Below are 20,596 nucleotides of genomic sequence, written 5' to 3'. Positions count from 1 at the left end.
TCCTCTTGTTCTGTTGCAGCATCATCCTGGGGGGCTGGTTTGAATGAGGTTGCCTGGGAGAAGAGACCAGCCCCTGCCTGTCTACAACCCCCCTTCAGGTAGCTGTAGAGAGCAATAGGGTCTCCCCTGAGCATCCTCTTCTCCAGGCTAAGCTCCCTCAGCCTCTCCTCATAGGGCTTGTGCTCCAGACCCCTGAGTTTATGGCCCAAACTTAAATGGCCATAAATTACTTTCTCACTTTCTTTTAGTAAAACATAATTAAAAAACAAACAAACCAAAGCCTTAGTAGAATCTATGCATACAAATGGAAGGTAGTTTCCATTTAGAAAATGTTCTATAAAGCTGTCCCTGTACACCCACAAGCATCTACTGACATATGTGAAAGGATTACGTAGGGCTTGGCAACACAAATTTGGGGAAACGGAACTACTTACAACAGTCAAGGGCAGAAAGAACTACTGACAGGGTTCTTAGAGCTGTAAGTATGAAAACCTAAGACTTCACACATATGTTGTATACTAAATCTAGTATGTAAAAAAAAAAAAGTTTTCAAATAGTTTGTTGACTTTTTTTGTATCCTGTAGTTATGTCTCTGTAGCAGAGACAACCACATCTGTTTGCCTAGCTACAGAAGGAGAAGAGTAGAAAAACAGTAACTTCAGTTCTTAGTTTCCTTTAGGTGTAACAGGGAAATATGAAAGAATCAGGCTTTAAAGCCTACTTTTGTCCATATACAAAAAAGAATAGTATTGGGCTTTTAATTTGCTTTCTTGGGTTGGATTGTGATAACTAAATCCATGGGGGAAAGAAAGAATAGTAGAGAATGGAATGGAATGGAATGGAATGAACCAAGTGGGAAAAGACCTTCGAGATTCAGTATTCAGTATCACTAAGGTTGGAAGAGACCTCAAAGATCATCGAGTCCAACCTGTCACCACAGACCTCATGACTAGAGTAGGGAGGACACTAGTGCCCACTGCAGGCTTGAACTCACGACCTTCCCCATTAAAGGTCTTATGTGCTACCAACTGAGCCACACCACTCCCCCCAAAAATAAAAAAAAAAAAGCCTGTAGCCATCAATTGCAGCACTCCAGTCATGTGAGCTATCCCACCACATCTCCGTGATGGCAACTACGTCATAACTTTCCTGCTGCAACAATCATTGAGATCATTGAGTCCAACCTATCATCCAACACTAATCAACTAAACCATGGCACAAAGCACTCCATCCACTCTTCTCTCCAGTGATGGTGACTCCACCACCTCCCTGGGCAGCACATTCCAATGGCCAATCACTCTTTTTGTGAACTTCTTCCTAACATCCAGCCTAAACCTCTGTATGCTTAGCAGTAATCACAGTTGACCAGAGCCACAACTGCATGGGGGACAGCACTGCTGGCTGGTCCAATACATCATGGGACTGCAAGAAAACATGATGCACAAGACTGAGAAAATGAAGACAGGAGCGTTTAGGCTCCTCTTCACACTGGTAAATTCACATTGGATAAAAGGTGGCTGTAAAGGTGATCATACTGCATAAGCAATGTTATCAGGACTGGAGAGCCATCCTGTTGCCAGAAAATGAACATCCACTGGACTGAACAAGATAGACATGATATGGAAAAATATATTCCACAGTAATATAGAAATGCTATCAAACCAAACCCAACCCAACCCAACCCAACCCAACCCAACCCAAACCAAACAATAACAACCAAAAAAACATCCCAACCCAGGCATATTTGGCTATATTGTGGTAGCAGAAGTTTGTAGTCTAACTTTCATTTTACTTTGCTGTGTAGCCAGCAATTTTGACACAACTAACAAATTCAAGAGTTGGTTTATATATATATATATATATATATATATATATAGTAATTCAAACAAATTTATTTGCTTGTTTGTTTCACCATTTGGCTCAAAGAGGCAACCAAGTGAACCTAAGAATGAGTCATCCATCAAACATTTGTTTCCCCACAAATTACACTGCCATTAGAACTTATGGAAGCAAAACCACTACTCTAATGGGAAGCAGTTGTGCAGTAGAGATCCTTACAGGAAGGTTGTGGTAAAAATATGCCCTATGATTTATTCTTCAGAAGCAATGGTTGTATTTGCAGTGGATAACCTTTTAGACCAGCAGCCACACCTAGGAAATCACAACAATAACTCAAGAAAAGCTGTTCAGACTGATAAGATGAATGAAGTTGTTCAAAAGAAATTAAGGAATAGGATGTTCCTTCTCCCAGTCTAGGTAGGATATTATTTATAGGCCTTCAGCAGTTTCCTCCCACTGCTCTCCTGAAGGATGAGAGATTGATTTTTGTGGATACTTTTTCCACTTTTCAAATGAAGGCACAAAGAGAAAGTAATTGGTGTCAACTTTGTGTACTATTGTCAAACTGAAGCTGACAAAAGAGGTCAGTTGTTAGACTTTTTGCTGGGCATAAACCACCTTGCTGAACCCACTTAGGAGAGATGCAAAATTTTAGAAGATTGTCTCACTGAGATACCCTACACAGAATACCCTACATGGATTACATGTATATACCCTAGATACATGTAGACACCCTACACAGAATAGGTTTATCAAGTACATAAAGAAAACATTTAGAGTATCTGTGATCATGTCCAATTTTTTCAGACTGCTGACAAAACTTCAGCACTAACACTGATCTTGTAATGCTGTGAACAGACATGGAAAGATAAGGAAAACTCAGCAGGCACAGGAGCCAGTTTCTTAATTTAGCATCAAGAAACAATCACCATCTGGGGAAGAACAGGTGACAAGAGCTGAGAATCACCTGTACAGAAACTACCAAAAGCATGTCAGGTTTTAACAGAGAAGAACTGGCCTCTGTGATGAACAAAAAAAACTTTCAAACTGGAATGGAATGGAATAGAATGGAATAGACCAGACCAGACCAGACCAGACCAGGATGGAAAAGACCTTTGATATCATCATGTCCAATCTATCATCCAAAACTATCTAATCAACTAAACCATGGCACCCCCATCATGTCTCCTCCTAACAACCTCCAATGATGGCGACTTCACCACCTCCCTGGGCAGCACATTCCAATGGGCAATCACTCTCTCTATGAAGAGCTTCTTCCTAACATCCAGCCTAAACCTCGCCTGGCACAGCTTGAGACTGTGTCCTCTTGTTCTGGTGCTGGTTTGCTGGTTCCAAAAATCTGTTTCTCTTTTTAACTAAAGCAGCAATGATGTGATGTTTGTAGACTTGCAGTGACTCCCAAATCAAATGGTAACAGCCTCTTGTGGTATATGCACAGTGATGGTTTCACTCAACTTCACAATTACCATTGTTTTGCATTCATCAGCTCTCACTTTCAGCTGGATTTATTGCCTTGATACCTATGGTGCAATTCCTTTCTCCCTAGTTAAGAGGCCTAAAGCAAAATCTCCTCTGTCTCAGCTAGACATCTTAATTCCCTTTATACCCATGTCTCTCAGACAGCATTCCAAATAGGACACACGACTGAAAGCACTAAAATCTGTATCTCTCCCCAGAGACACTCTGTAGTCTATCTTACTAATCAGTTCAGATGCAAATTTCACAATGTTGGAAGAATCCCAGCTGTGTATTTTGAGATTCCATAATTTACAGTGATCTCTATTTTTGACAGTCCTGACTCGCTGTGTAATGATAACAAATTGTCAGGTCATGAAGTATCCCTCCTCAGATGCTTTATGTATGTGTTGAACAGAAGAGATTCCTGATGGAACTACCTCTTTTGTTACAAAAATGACCTCTTTTATAATAAAAACAAACAAAAAAGCTCACATTTATTCTTTTCCCTGTTTCCTTTATAAAGATTACTGTCTGTAAGGAGTGGTCCAAAGAGCAGTATCTGTCTCATCATTGTCACCATGAATTGGGACCTCCATACCTCAAGACTTGGACTGATTTCAGGCTAACATCTTAGCATGAGTTTGCAGTGGCCTGTTCCACAGTAAGTTACTGATTAGGTTACTGAGCCTGTACAATGGAATGCAGTCTCCATGGATTTGCATATGCAGGTCCCATGGGAAGAAGACTATCTGCTACCAACCATCCATACCTGTCAAGTATGATGGATGGCCCCACTGTCCCTGATTATTCTTTCAGAAAGAAGAATCATAGCTGCTGTCAAAAGGGATTGATGCCCTGGTGTTGCTAAGGGAACCATGAACCTTAGTTAACTCTTCTCACTATAATATTATAATATAAAAACACACCTCCTGGCCAAAGGGTACCAGCCTCCAAGGCAGACCATGCCTTGGACACACCTCATTGAGCCCAGACCACATCTCAGTGACTCCTCCTTAGGCATGTGTGGAAGCCTTGACCCTAGGAGGCACAAGGGGTGGAAAGAGGGAGAGTTTGGACAAAGGCAGATGAAAAATTGATTATAAGAGATGCCTCCCTAGCAACAAGACTGGGAGAGCTTTCCACACCAGGATGAAGAAAGGATCAGAAGGACCAGCAGAACTGGACCTAGGACCCTCACATTGGTGATAGTTATAAACCTCTTCCTCTTTTCTCTCTTCACTTTATTTTACCTTTCCCATGGCTTCAAGTGCCATGTTCAGACCCTTTCTGAACACCTCCAGGGACAGTGACTCCACCACCTCCTCAGGCAGCCCATTCCAATGGGCAATCACTCTGTGAAGAACTTTCTCCTCATCTCCAGCCTAAACTTCCCCTGGTGCAGCTTGAGACTGTGTCCTCTTGTTCTGTTGGTGGTTGCCTGGGAGAAGAGACCAGCCCCTGCCTGTCTACAACCTCCCTTCAGGTAGTTGTAGAGAGCAATCAGGTCTCCCCTGAACCTCCTCTTCTGCAGGCTAAGGAGCCCCAGCTCCCTCAGCCTCTCCTCACAGGGCTTGTGCTCCAAACCCCTCCCCAGCTTTGTTGCCCTTCTCTGGACATGTTCCAGCAAGTCAACATCTTTCCTAAACTGAGGGGCCCCAAACTGGACACAGTACTCAAGGTGTGGCCTAACCAGTGCAGTGTACAGGGGCACAATGACCTCCCTGCTCCTGCTGGCCACACTATTCCTGATGCAGGCCAGGATGCCATTTGCCTTCAAACAAACAAACAAAAAATACCAAACCAAAAAGCAGCTTCTCCTTCTGAGGCCACTCTCCACTATGTTTTCACAGGGACACTGCAAACATTTGCTATTACCTGACTCAATGAGCCCAAATCAGCCTCCTTTTATTTTCACATCTCTGAAAAGAATCAGAGTAGAAAAACCAATCCTGTAACTTGTTCACTGGAAGCAGTCTCATGAAGACATCACACTAAACACAGGATAAACTCATCACATTAGTACAAATTTCAGAAAGTCATGTCAATATTGATTTATGAACTCAACTTCCATGACCAGGTTTGAGCTAAACATTTTTTTTTATAATTCCATTCCACTTGTGTTTTACTATAGACATACACACTCTAACCACCACTTCTCACAACTTACCTCTTCTAACAAAAATGCTTAGTTGAAAAAGGACTGTACAAGACCAGAAAATGGCAACTAAGTGACTTTGTTACCCTTCAAAGTTTTATTCTGTCCTTACATTTTCCTTTACTGGTAAATGTTGACATGCCAGATATGCCAGTTGTTATAGTTTGCACTACTACACAGGTTCTGAAGCAAAGTTTTGTGTCTTTTGGGTGGGTTTTTTTGGGAAGGCAAGGTAAAGAATGAAATCAAATACTTGCAACCAGACACATTTATTTAACCAGACTCCAAGGTCCAGTCCAGATGGAAAAGACATTCTAGACACTAAGAAAATGCTGCTTTTATTCATCACTAATCTGGGAAAAACCCCCTTTGCTGAACATAAGTAACCTACTATCAAAGCAAGGTAAAGAAGGAAATCAAATACTGGCAACAAGACACATTTATTTAACCAGACTCCAAGGTCCAGTCCAGATGGAAGAAACATTCTAAACACTAAGAAAATGCTGCTTTTATTCATCACTGATCTGGGGAAAAGCCCCTTTGTTGCACATAAGTAACCTACTAACATATTAATATACAACACACTCAAAGTGTTCGCCTCAAGAGTGTTGCATTCTACAAGCAGAGGAAGAGCACAATCACCCCTCAGAAGGAACTGAACGCAAGGCATCTCCTGCATGCACGCAGGTTTCCATCACTTTGATAACATCTACCAGGAGCAACTTACAACAGACTTGATTATTAAGACCATTCTAAACCAAAACACCCCATACCTTGAGCACTGAGGCCTAATCTTCTCCCTGGTATTTCTAATCATAATATGCTCAATTGAAAAGCCACATACACAAAAGCTTACCTTGGACGCCATACGCATAAACAGTGAGTTTTGATCCTCTGCTGTTCTCATCTTCTCATTTCTGACCAAGTCCTTCAGGTCCATACTATCATCATCCTGAAAATACCTTACTCTTTCTTTATCTATATGAGTAGGGATCTGGAAACAAACATATTAAAAATAAATATTAACTAGGTGAGAAAGATCAGCTATAAAATTGTCATGGTAGGGCCAAATGGCCCCACCACAAACCCAGACAGACACTAAGGTGTCTAAACATGGTCCCTCTCTCACCCCCTCCTTCCTGCAGAAAGCCAGGGTAACACAGGAAAATGAACCCTGTATCTATGGTAAGGGCATGTGTTCTGGCCACAGCCTGGCAGAAACCCTTCCCACTGGGTAACTATGTGCTGGTTTCATGCCCTATTGGTCCAATCAATCTTGGGCAAGATTTATATACAAGCTGATTTCTAGTTGCCTGTGTATTGCTTAGCCTTGCTTAGCCTTGCGTGCTTGAACCCGCTTGGACCTTGTCTGGCTTGAAGCTGCCTCGAGTTGCATAGCCTCAAGTTGCATAGCCTCGAGTTGCCTGGCCCAGCGCCTGGGATAAAGCCATGAGCATACACACTGCAAGCTACCAGAGAAGCCATGAGCTTAGGAGTCAGAACCAAACCTGCTTCCCCTTGCGACCAGGATTTTGCTGTGCCTTAATTGACCCAGGATAATGCAAGCACCCACCACAAGAAGCATCATAAACAGCACACCGTCTACTGAAGATGGACCAGCCATTGACGACTGCATGGCATCCCTGCCAGCAACCTGCCATGCCTGGCACATGAGAGCACCCCAAAGCCTCTAATACACAGCAGCAGTGCTCCCTAGCTGGGTACAACCAGCTGTGAGTAATTAATTAACTGCCTCTTTGGCATAACTGTTCTTGTTGAGTCTCCCCCCGCACTGTGGTCGAGCATCATTTCGCTCCCAGGGTATTCCCTTCCTGTTAGTCCCTCCAGATTTGCATAAAACTGTTTAAATTGTTACAGTTGCCCAAATCCTGTATATTCCCACTGTAAATATATCTAACTGTACATTGAACCTTTTGATACATTTGGCATTTTTTACATTAATAAAGGTTATTGATATTTTGATGAATAGAATAGACCAGACCAGACCAGGTTGGAAGAGACCTTCAAGATCATCGTGTCCAACCTATCATCCAACACTACCCAACCAACTAAACCATTAAACCAAGCACCCTGTCAAGTCTCCTCCTGAATACCTCCAGCAATGGTGACTCCACAACTCTCTCAGTGAAAAACTTTCTCCTCACCTCAAGCCTAAACTTCCCCTGGCACAGCTTGAGACTGTGTCCTCTTGTTCTGGTACTGGTTGCCCAGGAGAACAGACCAACCTCTGCCTGTCTACAACCCCCCTTCAGGTAGTTGTAGAGACCAATAAGGTCATCCCTGAATCTCCTCTTCTCCAGGCTAAGCAACCCCAGCTCACTCAGCCTCTCCTCACAGGGCTTGTGTTCCAAGCCCCTCACCAACTTTGTTGCCCTTCTCTGGACACGCTCCAGCAAGTCAACATCCTTCCTAAACTGAGGAGCCCAGAACTGGACACAGGACTCAAGGTGCAGCCTAACCAGTGCAGTGTACAGGGGCAGAATGACCTCCTTGCTCCTGCTGGCCATACTGTTCCTGATGCAGGCCAGGATGCCCTACTGGCTGCCTGGGCACACTCATGTTCAGCCTACCATCAACCAGCACCCCCCCCCAGGTCCCTCTCTGCCTGGCTGCTCTCCAGCCACTCTGACCCCAGCCTGTAACATTGCATGGGGTTGTTGTGGCCGACGAGCAGAACCTGGCACTTGGATGTGTTAAATCTCATGCCCTTGGTTTAATATTGCTGTATCCTTTATAAATAAAGGAAATTTATATTCCTTTTTGACAAAAATACAGTGCCTAATTATTTCAGCAAGTTTAAAGAATCATGAGCTAAGCCAGCACACCTGAAACAAGCAGGCCTGCTGCTTCATTTGACCTAAGGGAAAGAACATCTTCCCCTTTCTTCAACTGCATCAGTACATTTAAATGAGAATACAGCCTCTTCCCACAATCACTATATCCTTTGTATCATTAAGCTATCAAAGATACAACGTTACTACTACTCAGGAAAGATGCACAATAATTCACTGAAATAGTTAAACAGATCCTAAAACAGATATTGCAAAAAGTAATCTTCATAATTTACAGAAGCTTTTGAAATGCAACCTCACAGACACTACTGAAACACAGTACTGAAAACTTGCATAAATGTGGTACTTCTGGTGGGAAATGTTGAAATCTTAGAGTGCACAAGAAAACAGAGATTGTCCTCTGGGGCAGGAATAAACTAAATCTTGGAGGAGCACGGGGAATGGTCATTAACATAAAGTAAAATGGTGTTTTCCAAAATGGAAACAATGGGAGGATGACACCAAGTCCTCATCCTCTTGTGCCTTTTACACCTCCAAACCGATTTGTCCTAGTAATCAAGGACATGACTACTTGAAATACGAGGTACTGGCATCTCCTCTTATCCTTAGAAGACCCAAGTATTAGCTTATTAGCGTTGCGAGCAACCATCCCACAAATAAAACAGTGCTCCAGCATCCAAGCCCTTCACTGTTCCCCAAAGCACTGTTACCAAGATTAGGTCATGGTTTCCTTCATCAGCAGTAGCAGTATCCAGTATTGCTAAGGTTGGAGGAGACCTCAAAGATCATCAAGTCCAACCTGTCACCACAGACCTCATGACTAGACCAGGGCACCAAGTGCCACATCCAATCCCCTCTTGAACACCTCCAGGGATGGTGACTCCACCACCTCCCTGGGCAGCACATTCCAATGGCTAACAACTCTCTCTGTGAAGAACTTTCTCCTCACCTCGAGCCTGAACTTCCCCTGGTGCAGCTTGAGACTGTGCCCTCTTGTTCTGGTGCTGGTTGCTAGAGAGAAGAGACCAACCCCTTCCTGGCTACACCACCTTTCAGGTAGTTGTAGAGAGCAATAAGGTCTCCCCTGAGCCTCCTCTTCTCCAGGCTAAGCAACCCCAGCTCCCTCAGCCTCTCCTCATAGGGCTTGTGCTCGAGACCTCTCACCAGCCTTGTTGCCCTTCTCTGGACACGTTCCAGCAACTCAATGTCCTTCTTAAACTGAGGGGCCCAGAACTGGACACAGTACTCAAGGTGCAGCCTAACCAGTGCTGAGCACAGGGGCACGATGACTTCCCTATTCCTGCTGGCCACACTATTGCTAATTCCCTTCAGATCAGAAATACTGTGCCCAGTGTGGCCAAGAACACCAATGGCATCCTGGCCACAGTGGGCACAGTATTTCTGATCTGAAGGAAATTAGCCCCTGAGACCTGACTTTCTCAGGTAAATCTTTCTTATTTTGGAAATACTCACCTCTGCTAATCTTTATTATTTACATAACTTCATGTAACAGAAACTAATTGGCTGAGAGACTGTGATTACTTAAAAAACTTACTTTTCCTTGAATGTGCAAATAAATAAGCCCTAAAGTGATCCCTGGGGAAGCAGCCTGAAAATAAACTCAATATATGCTTAATAAATACGTACTCTAAAACTTAATTTCAATCATCTCACGAAAGGAACTTTTTAACTACCTTCTGACATTCTGGTAAGACATCATGGCATCATGAAAGTAAGACTACAAAATCATTTCAGAATTACAGTTTCATACTGACAGTTGTAAAACTTACCATCTGCCGCTTTCTCCGGCCTCCTTTTGGCTCCTGTGGTTCAGCTGGTGCGGCCACGGGCCATGCCCTTCCACCATGATCTGTTCTGACAAGGACCACTTGCTCTTCTTGACGGCTTGAAGCCTGTGTCAGATTTTAAGAAGAAGTTTAAAGCAGATGATATAAACAAAGCCAAAAGAAACACTTAATCCACACTAAATGGTTTAAATCTAAGAGCTAAAAATCCCAAAGATTAAGTAACAGATTCATTATAATATGGTGTGGGGTGTCCCCTGCCCATGGCAGGGGGTTTGGAACTAGATGACCCTTGTGGTCCCTTCCAACCCTGACTGATACTATGATACTATGATAATTTAAATCAGACACTACACAAGGTTGTCTTTTCCATAGTCACAAAGAACAGAACATAGGGAGCTGGGATTGCTTAGCCTGGAGAAAAGGAGACTCAGGGATGACCTTATCACTGTCTACAAATACCTGAAGGGAGGTTGTAGACAGATGGATGATGGTCTCTTCTCCCAGGCAACCAGTACCAGAACAAGAGGACACAGTCTCAGGCTGCACCAGGGGAGGTTTAGGTTGGATGTTAGGAAGAAGTTCTATACAGAGAGTGATTGCCCATTGGAATGGGCTGCCTGGGGAGGTGGTGGAGTCGCTGTTATTGGAGGTTTTCAGGAGAAGACTTGATGGGGTGCTTGGTGCCATGGGTTAGCTGTTTAGGTGGGTTGGATTGGTTGATGGGTTGGACACAATGATCTTGAAGGTCTCTTCCAACCTGGTTTATTCTATTGTTCTATTACAATGATATTCAGCTGCTTAAGTGCAGTGTGGTAGTTTTAGCCTGTGCCTTTAAAATTTTTCACAGATCTTGAACAGAAAGTGGTAGAATGTGAATAAATCACCATTGGGTGTAAAAAGGAAAACAATGATAGTTCTAAACAATCCCATTGGAGAGATAAGGGACTTAAACCAGTTGTGCAAAACAATCTTCTCACTTCCTCAGACTGGGAGATACTAACTGGATTCTGCTTGACCTGGACTGCACTGCTTTGTTGTGACTGGTATTAACTTCTCTGCTTCCTTCTCTTGTCCCTTTTGAGTACAGGGGCTAAGCAGGAGGTAGGGAGGGAGAAGCTGTTGCAGCTCCTCTGGTCTCAGGCCAGGGGGATCCTTGTGCTGTTTATCAATTGTAAATACCTGCAAATACTGTAAATACTGTGTATTTTGTACATATTCATTGTATTCCATTGTAGATTGCAGTTTTGCTTGTAAATACAGCTTTCATTTGCTTCCAAATGAGCTGGTCTGGTGAATTTAATGTCGAGGGGGGAATTTTCAACCCACCACATGACATGCAGAGCTAACAAATCCATTCAAAAAACGCAACAAGTTTGTATTCTTGGTTCATTCTCATAAAGCTTCAACCCCCAAAGAAATACATAATAATAAAACCACAAAGAAATATATAATAACAATAAATGAGCATACACCACCATCATTCTATCAGTGTATTCCTCAAAACCATCTGAAAAGCTGCAGCACACTACCAACTCCTGGGCTTTTATGGACTGGCGGTGTTGGGGGTGTTTTGTGTTTGGTTTGTGCATTTTTTTCCTTTCAAAACTTGGCTAAAGAACTACTGGGCAGAACATTAGTTCCTGCTTTTCAATATATTCCACTAGATCAGACTTTTGTTTCCTTCACTACACCTACTGCCAGTGCACATCACTCTTATCACAATGTAACACTGATATTTTCTTTTAATCTTGACTCTAGGATATGCAGAACAGGAAATACAAACACAAGTATGTCTCTATGGTGAAGAAGAAACAGATGAGTAGATGCACATTGATTATTTAGGTCATATGCCATCCCTCAGGGGTTGATATCTATCAAGACAACTTAACTTCAACACTCTGAAAAAGGGAACAGAATGTAGTTTCAGAAAGTTTGCAGAGACATCAAACAGGTGATAGGGCTTGAGGGTAGGGTTGCCATTCAGAGGGAGCTCAACAGCTTGAAAGAACAGGCTGACAGGAATCTCAAAAATGCTAAATCTCAGGGACAAACTTATGCACTTCACAAGTCTCCACAGCGCCTTTGCTTTCCTTGTAATCAATGGATACCAGTAAGAAATCTTTTCTTCTTAGCAAAACCCAGCTTTCTTACTGCTACTAAGGTGGTCAACAGGTTCTAACCTGTTTTCTTGATTAAAATAAGCAGCACTAAATGCACATCTTCAGAGAATCACAGAATCACCAAGGTTGGAAGAGACCTCAAAGATCATCAAGTCCAACCTGCCACCACAGAACTCAATGACTAAACCATGGCACCGAGTGCCACGTTCAATCCCCTCTTGAACACCTCCAGGGATGGTGCCTCCACCACCTCCCTGGGCAGCACATTCCAATGGCTAACAACTCTCTCTGTGAATAACTTTCTCCTCACCTCGAGCCTAAACTTCCCCTGGCACAGCTTGAGACTGTGTCCTCTTGTTCTGGTGCTGGTTGCCTGGGAGAAGAGACCATTAAATGCTGGATATCAGAAAGAAAGATGTCCACAGAGTAGTCCTCACCATTAGGTGCAGACACAGAAGGCTAATATGAAAGCTACTTGTAACAGCGATTTCTCTCCAACAAAATCCAAGAAGTAAGCTTTCAACTGCTTAGCTTCAGCGCAGTCTGTCAGCTAGTGGCAACCGGATAGTAAAATCACTGTCACTTGTATGAGCACAAAGGACACCCCCTGTACAATAGGAACATTTTGCCAGGTGGCATAAATCCTCATGGGCACCTTCAGGAGGAAGCACCTGCCTCAAGGAATTACCTAGAAGTACAATCATTTATTTTGGACAGAAAAGTGTAATCCCTGAACTCCCAGTCTATCCTTCAGCACTCGAGGTCTTAAAGGCATCGTATTTTTCTCAGTGGAATTATGTTTCTGAGCACCCCCAAATCTGCTCCCATTTTGCCAAATGGATTTCTTAATATCTATTTCATATCAAAACCCAAACAGAATGCCTGGACTAAGCACCCTTATTCCCAAGTTTTATCCCTAGCTGACTTATTTAGATCCAGTGCTCACTGAAAAGAAATTCTTCCCAGAGATATTGGCCGTTGGGATGTGCTGCCCAGGGAGGTGGTGGAGTCACCATCACTGGAAGTGTTTAAGAAGAGCCTGGATGAGGCACTTAGTGCCAGGGTTTAGTTGATTAGATGGTGTTGGATGATAGGTTGGACTTGATGATCTCGAAGGTGTTTTCCAACCTGATTAATTCTATTCTATTCTAAAACTCTTGAGCTTATTGAAAAAGGCTGTGGCCACAGATGCAATTCAGAAAAACAGCCCTTTTGTAAAAATATTCTGGAGGAGTATCATTCACTGATTTAGCAGCTCAGGAAGAATACAAATATCTCTCTCACCAAACAGAGAGGAGGACAAGGCCCGGAATATCTGCACAGCACAAGTGAGGAACCGCCATTAAGGACTCATTATCCAGACAGAATGCAGGATTCCAGTCCTCAGACAAAACACCAGGGAGTAGAATGAATATATCCATTTTCCAAATGACTGCTTAACTACTTCATTACACCTCAGCTACTGCAATCCCAATTTCTAGGTACTTACAGTTGCACTATTGTTGCCACCTGCCTAAAGGTAAAGCACAGGAGTGCTAAGTGCTGTTTCATACCACTCCCTTTATGTGCCCAGCCCCCAGTCTTCTCATACCTTCATCTGCTCCTACCAACTACCTGCTCATTTGGAATGGAAATTACTATCTTTACAGCTGATGGACACCTGTTCTGATCCTTCCAAAACACAGACAACAGTATATACCTACTTCATAGGAGCATGCTCACACTTAGAGACATATACAAATTAAAAAAGGAAATAAACAAAGAAACTCTTTACCAGAAAAACTGGCACTTAACCTTCCACAAAATTGAGAGTAACAAAAAACCAAACACCAAACCCCCACCAAAAAAATAAAATAAGAAAGCCTGAAAACTCCTTGATTACACTACAAAGATGTTTAGGCACATTGGTTGGTTAAATGAGCACATAATGGGAACATCACTAAACCTGGTGATATTAGGACAGACTTTGTCAAATCTTATTAACGACTTTATTCATCTCAATTTGAAGCTATTTGCCACCAAACAACTGACGTCTGCTTAACATCTGCCATCCTTGCCTAATGAAAGCTTGTCCCAGAAACCCCAATAAAGTCTGAACATTCTGTGGATACTGAAGTACACAAGCATGATATATTTTTCCAAGAAAAGTAAAATGAAATTAGAAGTTATGGACCAAAAGGCTGCCTAGGTAAACACCACCTCTTCTGTATCACCAAAGGCAAATTTCATTTCTCAAAGCAAGCCAAGATGTCCAACACTGGTCTGGGTGTAATAAGTCTACATGCCAGGTACTACACTTTGGCCACCACAACCCCATGTAGCACTACAGGCTGGGGACAGAGTGGCCAGGCAGAAAGGGACCTGGGGGTACTGGTTGATAGTAGGCTGAACATGAGCCAGCCATGTGCCCAGGTGGCCAAGAAAACCATTGGCATCCTGGCCTGTATCAGGAATAGCATGGCCAGGAGGAGTAGAGAAGTCATTTTGCCCCTGTACTCAACACTGGTTAGGCCACACCTTGAGTACTGTGTCCAGTTCTGGGCCCCTCAGTTTAAGAAAGATGTTGAGTTGCTGGAACATGTCCAGAGAAGGGCAACAAAGCTGGGGAGGGGTTTGGAGCACAGCCCTGTGAGGAGAGGCTGAGGGAGCTGGGGTTGCTTAGCCTGGAGAAGAGGAGGCTCAGGGGAGACCTTATTGCCATCTACAACTACCTGAAGGAAGGTTGTAGCCAGGTGGGGATTGGTCTCTTCTCCCAGGCAACCTGTGACAGAGGACACAGTCTCAAGCTATGCAAGAGGAAGTTTAGGCTTGATCTTAGAAAGAAGTTCTTCCCAGAAAGAGTGATTGGCCATTGGAATGGGCTGCCCAGGAAGGTGGTGGGGTCGGTGTCCTTGGAGGTGTTCAAAAAGGGATTGCACGTGGCACTTGAAGCCATGGTTTAGTAGTCATGAGGTGGGAAACAGTCATTAAAAAAAAGTTATACACAGCAGACAGAGAAAGCCAAGGTGAAGCTGACACCACCTGAACACATCATAGGAAACATTAATAAATGCCCTAGGTTCTTTAAAGACTTGGATAACTCTACAAGTTTGGAAGCTGAAGACATAACCATAGAAGTCACACTGAAAACCACAACAATCCACAGCACTGTTTATTAGTATGAAATGAAACTGACCTTTGTGGAGGGGAAAAAACCCTACTTTGTCCCAAACCTACCAAACCACGTGGCCAAGCAAGAACACGGCAGCTCTCCCAAAAGAACTAATCAAATCCACAGGCAGAAGCAGCAGCAAGTAGCAGGAGTTGAATGATATGAAGGGAAAGATATGGCTGATGGAGGATTTCACATAAACTGAGCCCTTCAGAAACAATAATTGTTCACCCCTTCTCCCCATCTGTTGCTGAGACAAGAGAAGGGATGGAAATTTCTCACAAGGAATGGCTACAATTTATCTGTTCCCAGTCTCTGAATTTCACCACACTGTATACATAATTTTTCAAAAAGATAAATCACTAAAACCAACAGGCATCATGAGAGAAACTCTGCAGCAACTGCCTGGCACAGCAAACCTCAGACCCTTATGTCAACTTACAAGCACTGAATTGCTTTTTAAAATACTCATTCCAAGATTTCAGTGTCTTCACTAAATTTTTCTAGATACAGACACTTCAAAAAGGATGATGTTGTTGAGCAGCCCGGTATTTTCCCCAAATGAATCCAATTCACAGGGTGTTCTACATGATTCTATGATTCTATGTCAAGAAACCAGATTTTATGTGCATTTATGTGTGTTTAACAACAGTTAAACTTTTTTTCTTCTCATTTCTGCATGCCAGCACACTAACATACAGGCTGCAGAGGAGTATCTTCTATATCTGAACCATGGAATGAGTTGGCACAGGAGGGAAACTCAATAATTAAGTTCTAATGAGAGATTTCAGCAGGCTTTCATTCATGCAACATGAGAAGAATAGAATAGCATAGCATAGCATAGCATAGAATAGAATAGAATAGAATATAAATAGAAAAGAATATAAATAGAAAAGAATATAAATAGAAATAGAATAGAAATAGAAAATAAATAGAAAATAAATAGAATAGAAATAGAATAGAACAGAAATAGAACAGAAATAGAACTAGAACTAGAAAGAGAATTAACCATGTTGGAAAAGATCTTTGAGATCATCAAGTCCAACCTATCACCCAACACTGTCTAATCAAATAAACCATGGCATCAAGTGCCCCATCCAGCCTCCTCCTAAACACCTCCAGTGGTGGTGATTCCACCACCTCCCTGGGCAGCCGATTCCAATGGCCAATCACTCTTTCTGTGAAGAACTTCTTCCTAAGATCCAGCCTAAAGATACAATACATACAGCTGGCAAGTTTTTGTGGGGTTTGTGAAGTTGTTGGTTTTTTGTGCTTGGTTTTTTCCCTAATTTCAAAGAGTCCAGAGTCCTGATACAAGGCATATGAGACTGACCATAACATATTTAATGTTTCAGAGAAAAGGAAAGACAAGAATGACAGTAATATTTAGCTTTAGAAGGCAAAGGTGGGGGGAAAGGAGCAGTTCATCAAAGACAAATTAAAAGAGCAGATAAAAGGATAATTATGGACAGCATTAAGATTAATTTGAAGTAATGTTAGAGCCTATAAGTAAAAGCACGCTATGGACTAGAGATTAATCCAATGGATCAAATATGCCAGGCATGATTATTCAGAAGATTAAAGATGTTATTAGAAGTAAAGACATCTTTCAGAATCAAAATCCTGTCTAAACAGAACAGAATTAAAACCACAGCACAAACACAGAATGCTGTGTTAAAAAACAAAGCCAAAGATGATCTTGAGGAAGGTATCACTAATAATACCTACTAAAGCTGCTTATAAACACAGCAGAAGCTGAAAGCTTTCTGCTTAGAAAAAAAATAAGATGTTCAAATGCTTATAGCAGTATGAGAAGATGACATTTGAATAATAAATTAATCATTTGCATTCCAAGATTTTCCTATTGAACAACTCATTTTTGCTTTTGAAAAACAGAGTTAACTTTAGCAATTGAAATATCAGTGGAAGAAAGCTGCCATGAAGAGCTGATTTTCATTAGAGCTCCCAAAAAGAATTCCAACACTTAATACCCACCTCCTTCAGTATATATTACATCACCTAAATCTGTCCAGTATCAAAACAAAGGAGGGTGGAAACATAGGATACATATTATTCAATGCTAAATTTGAAACTGAAGAAGACCGTCACTATCCCTGAATTTTGTGATGACTGCTGCACTAGCAATATACTTTATAGTCTGAAAGGAACAAAAAGATAGTGTGCATTTACAGAATGAGAGGGGAACTGCTTGTTGCCATTAATTAGGGAACACGAATTTTACTTCAGGCCAAATAAATATGCAAAGTACACAGTTGTTCTCACCAAACATACAAATCACTGCACAGTGATTAACACCCAGTTGAACAAAGCAGACAAGCCTGGTTGTGAAAGATAAATGCTTTAAATGAAGAAAGAAAGGAGGAAAGAGAAAGGAGGAAAGAGAAAGGAGGAAAGAGAAAGGAGGAAAGAGAAAGGAGGAAAGAGAAAGGAGGAAAGAGAAAGGAGGAAAGAGAAAGGAGGAAAGAGAAAGGAGGAAAGAGAAAGGAGGAAAGAGAAAGGAGGAAAGAGAAAGGAGGAAAGAGAAAGGAGGAAAGAGAAAGGAGGAAAGAGAAAGGAGGAAAGAGAAAGGAGGAAAGAGAAAGGAGGAAAGAGAAAGGAGGAAAGAGAAAGGAGGAAAGAGAAAGGAGGAAAGAGAAAGGAGGAAAGAGAAAGGAGGAAAGAGAAAGGAGGAAAGAGAAAGGAGGAAAGAGAAAGGAGGAAAGAGAAAGGAGGAAAGAGAAAGGAGGAAAGAGAAAGGAGGAAAGAGAAAGGAGGAAAGAGAAAGGAGGAAAGAGAAAGGAGGAAAGAGAAAGGAGGAAAGAGAAAGGAGGAAAGAGAAAGGAGGAAAGAGAAAGGAGGAAAGAGAAAGGAGGAAAGAGAAAGGAGGAAAGAGAAAGGAGGAAAGAGAAAGGAGGAAAGAGAAAGGAGGAAAGAGAAAGGAGGAAAGAGAAAGGAGGAAAGAGAAAGGAGGAAAGAAGAGTATTTCAGCAGGTAGCCCTAAAACTATGTGTAAAGCATGAGACTGAAAAAAACACCAAAACAAAGAACGCAAACACAGAAAAACTCCAAACCATAGCTCTTAATTATAAGTAAAAACATTAATTATTAGAAATGATTAGGTACTTAGATAAGCACTAATTGTTTAGTCTCTGTCCTTTCCCTCAGTTGGTGATACAGGTCAATAACATGTTATGTAAAAAACTAAATTTCATCTTGTGGCTATAAAATAAATTGCTCCTTAAATTCAACAATTCTTTGTTCTTATATTCTGAAAAGGAGTACTTTAGCTAAACTGTTAATCATTCAGAATAAGTAATCCAACCTTCTTATTCATCTCCTGTTTATACTGAATGCCTTCAATCATCCTTGTATTGAAAAATCTTCCTATTTGCTTTCAGCAGTTATTTTCTCCGAGCATCTCTGACACAGGCCAATCAGAATTATGTATCATGGAGAAGAATGGACAAGTACACAAATCTCAAATCACATTCAGTAAAGAGTCATACTGCCAGCCTGCAAAAGTAAGATTTGAACTAGTAATATGTAAATTAGAGCAGCTTCTAATGTGTCCAGTGATGTACCTTGTAAAGGCAAAAACTAAAGCAATGGAGACTCAAAAAATTATTGGATGTCAGGAAGCCACATGACCTTGCAAATACAACTTTTTAAAAGGTGTGAAGAGACTATTTGGCATTGTTAGCCATATTCTGAAATCATAGAATCATAGAATCAAGAAGGTTGGAAAAGACCTCAGAGATCATCATGTCCAACCTGTCACCCAACACCTCATGACCAACTAAACCATGGCACCAAGTGCCACATCTAATCCCCTCTTGAACACCTCCAAGGAATGGTGACTCCACCACCTCCCTGGGCAGCACATTCCAATGGCTTACAACTCTCTCTGTGAAGAGCTTTCTCCTCACCTCAAGCCTAAACCTCCCCTGGTGCAGCTTGAGACTGTGTCCTCTTGTTCTGGTGCTGGTTGCCTGGGAGAAGTGACCATGCCCCACCTGGCTACAACCTCCCTTCATGTAGTTGTAGAGAGCAATAAGCTCTCCCATGATTAGTCACTTAACCATATCAATCAATGAGCCACTGTAAGTATGGGATGCAAGAAAATTTTTGAAGAGTGATGACTACATGGCTTGCTTCTATAGCAAGAACATCTCATACAAAACATATGCTCTCAGATGACAAAAAAGAAACTCCTGCAGTATGTTGATTCTTAAGTCCACAAACTTCTGGTTTACCTTCTCAAAAGACAGAAATGTGATATACAATTGAGTAGGTGCTAAGCAGAAGTTTGACATATGCAAACAAAAATAGCTTTTACTTCAATAAATGTACAAATTTCACAGCAAGTAAATAAAAATCTCCAAGTAAAAGTCTTGCAAGAAGTACATGAAGCATTTTCAAAGAGTGCAGTATCATAAAAGGCAATTTTACAAATGGAAAGCAACAGACTAACCCAACCAAAAACCAGTTATCCAGGCTGTAGCAGTTTCAGGCTATGCCTTTAAAAGTTAGCTGCAGATTTTCAAGAAGAGTGAAGAAATATAAACAAATCCACAGCTGGATGTAAAAAGGAAAACGAGATTATTCTAAATGCATTTCATTGGTCAGATGTGTGGGATGTAGTCTAGCAATCTCTCATTCTTTTCCATTCATGCCTTTCTCTCTCTGGCTGCTTCTGCTCTGCTTCACTGGAGAAGGACCTTATCAGCCTAACCTTGAGATGAGAGCACTAAGCATGCTTTTTGAGCTAACAGAACTCTCTAACATCTCTTTCTCTTTTCTTCTAATTAGACAAAAAGGGGGGGGGGGGGAGATTGGGGAGGGGGAAGCAGAGCAGTTACCCCCGCTCCTTTTGGGGGCCCAGAAGGTTCAGGTGGTTTCCATGGTTTTTTTCTGCCTGTAAAAACCTGTATAATATTGTAAATAGAATCATAGAATCAATAAGGTTGGAAAAGACCTCAGAGATCATCAAGTCCAACCTATCACCCAACACCTCATGACTAACTAAACCATGGCTTCAAGTGCCACATCCAATCCTTTTTTAGAACACCTGCAGGGACAATTGACACCACCACCTCCCTGTGTATTTGCACATATTCCTTGCATTCCATCATAGAATATAGGGTTTTTTTGCTCTGTAAATATAGCTTCCATTTGCTTCTGACTGAGTGAGCTGAGCTTGTGACAATGCTGGTGGGCCAAACTACCACACA

At 41.9% G+C, this 20,596-nt stretch overlaps 1 protein-coding gene across 1 annotated transcript in view; it reads right to left on the bottom strand.

Moving 5' to 3' along the window:
* Positions 1-20,596, bottom strand: part of CWF19L2 (CWF19 like cell cycle control factor 2) — a 73,974-nt gene that overhangs the window by 17,012 nt on the left and 36,366 nt on the right. Inside the window, exons 11-12 of the mRNA XM_054164503.1 lie at positions 10,077-10,199; positions 6,330-6,467 (exon numbers count right to left, since the gene is read on the bottom strand). Coding sequence (XP_054020478.1) covers positions 6,330-6,467; positions 10,077-10,199 — 261 coding nt within the window. The remainder of the gene's footprint in view (positions 1-6,329; positions 6,468-10,076; positions 10,200-20,596) is intronic.

This window comes from Dryobates pubescens, chromosome 10, assembly GCF_014839835.1.
Source record: "Dryobates pubescens isolate bDryPub1 chromosome 10, bDryPub1.pri, whole genome shotgun sequence".
Lineage (NCBI taxonomy): Eukaryota > Metazoa > Chordata > Aves > Piciformes > Picidae > Dryobates > Dryobates pubescens.
The sequence above is the reverse complement of the archived record's forward strand: the minus strand, read 5'-3'. Positions and strand labels throughout refer to the sequence as shown.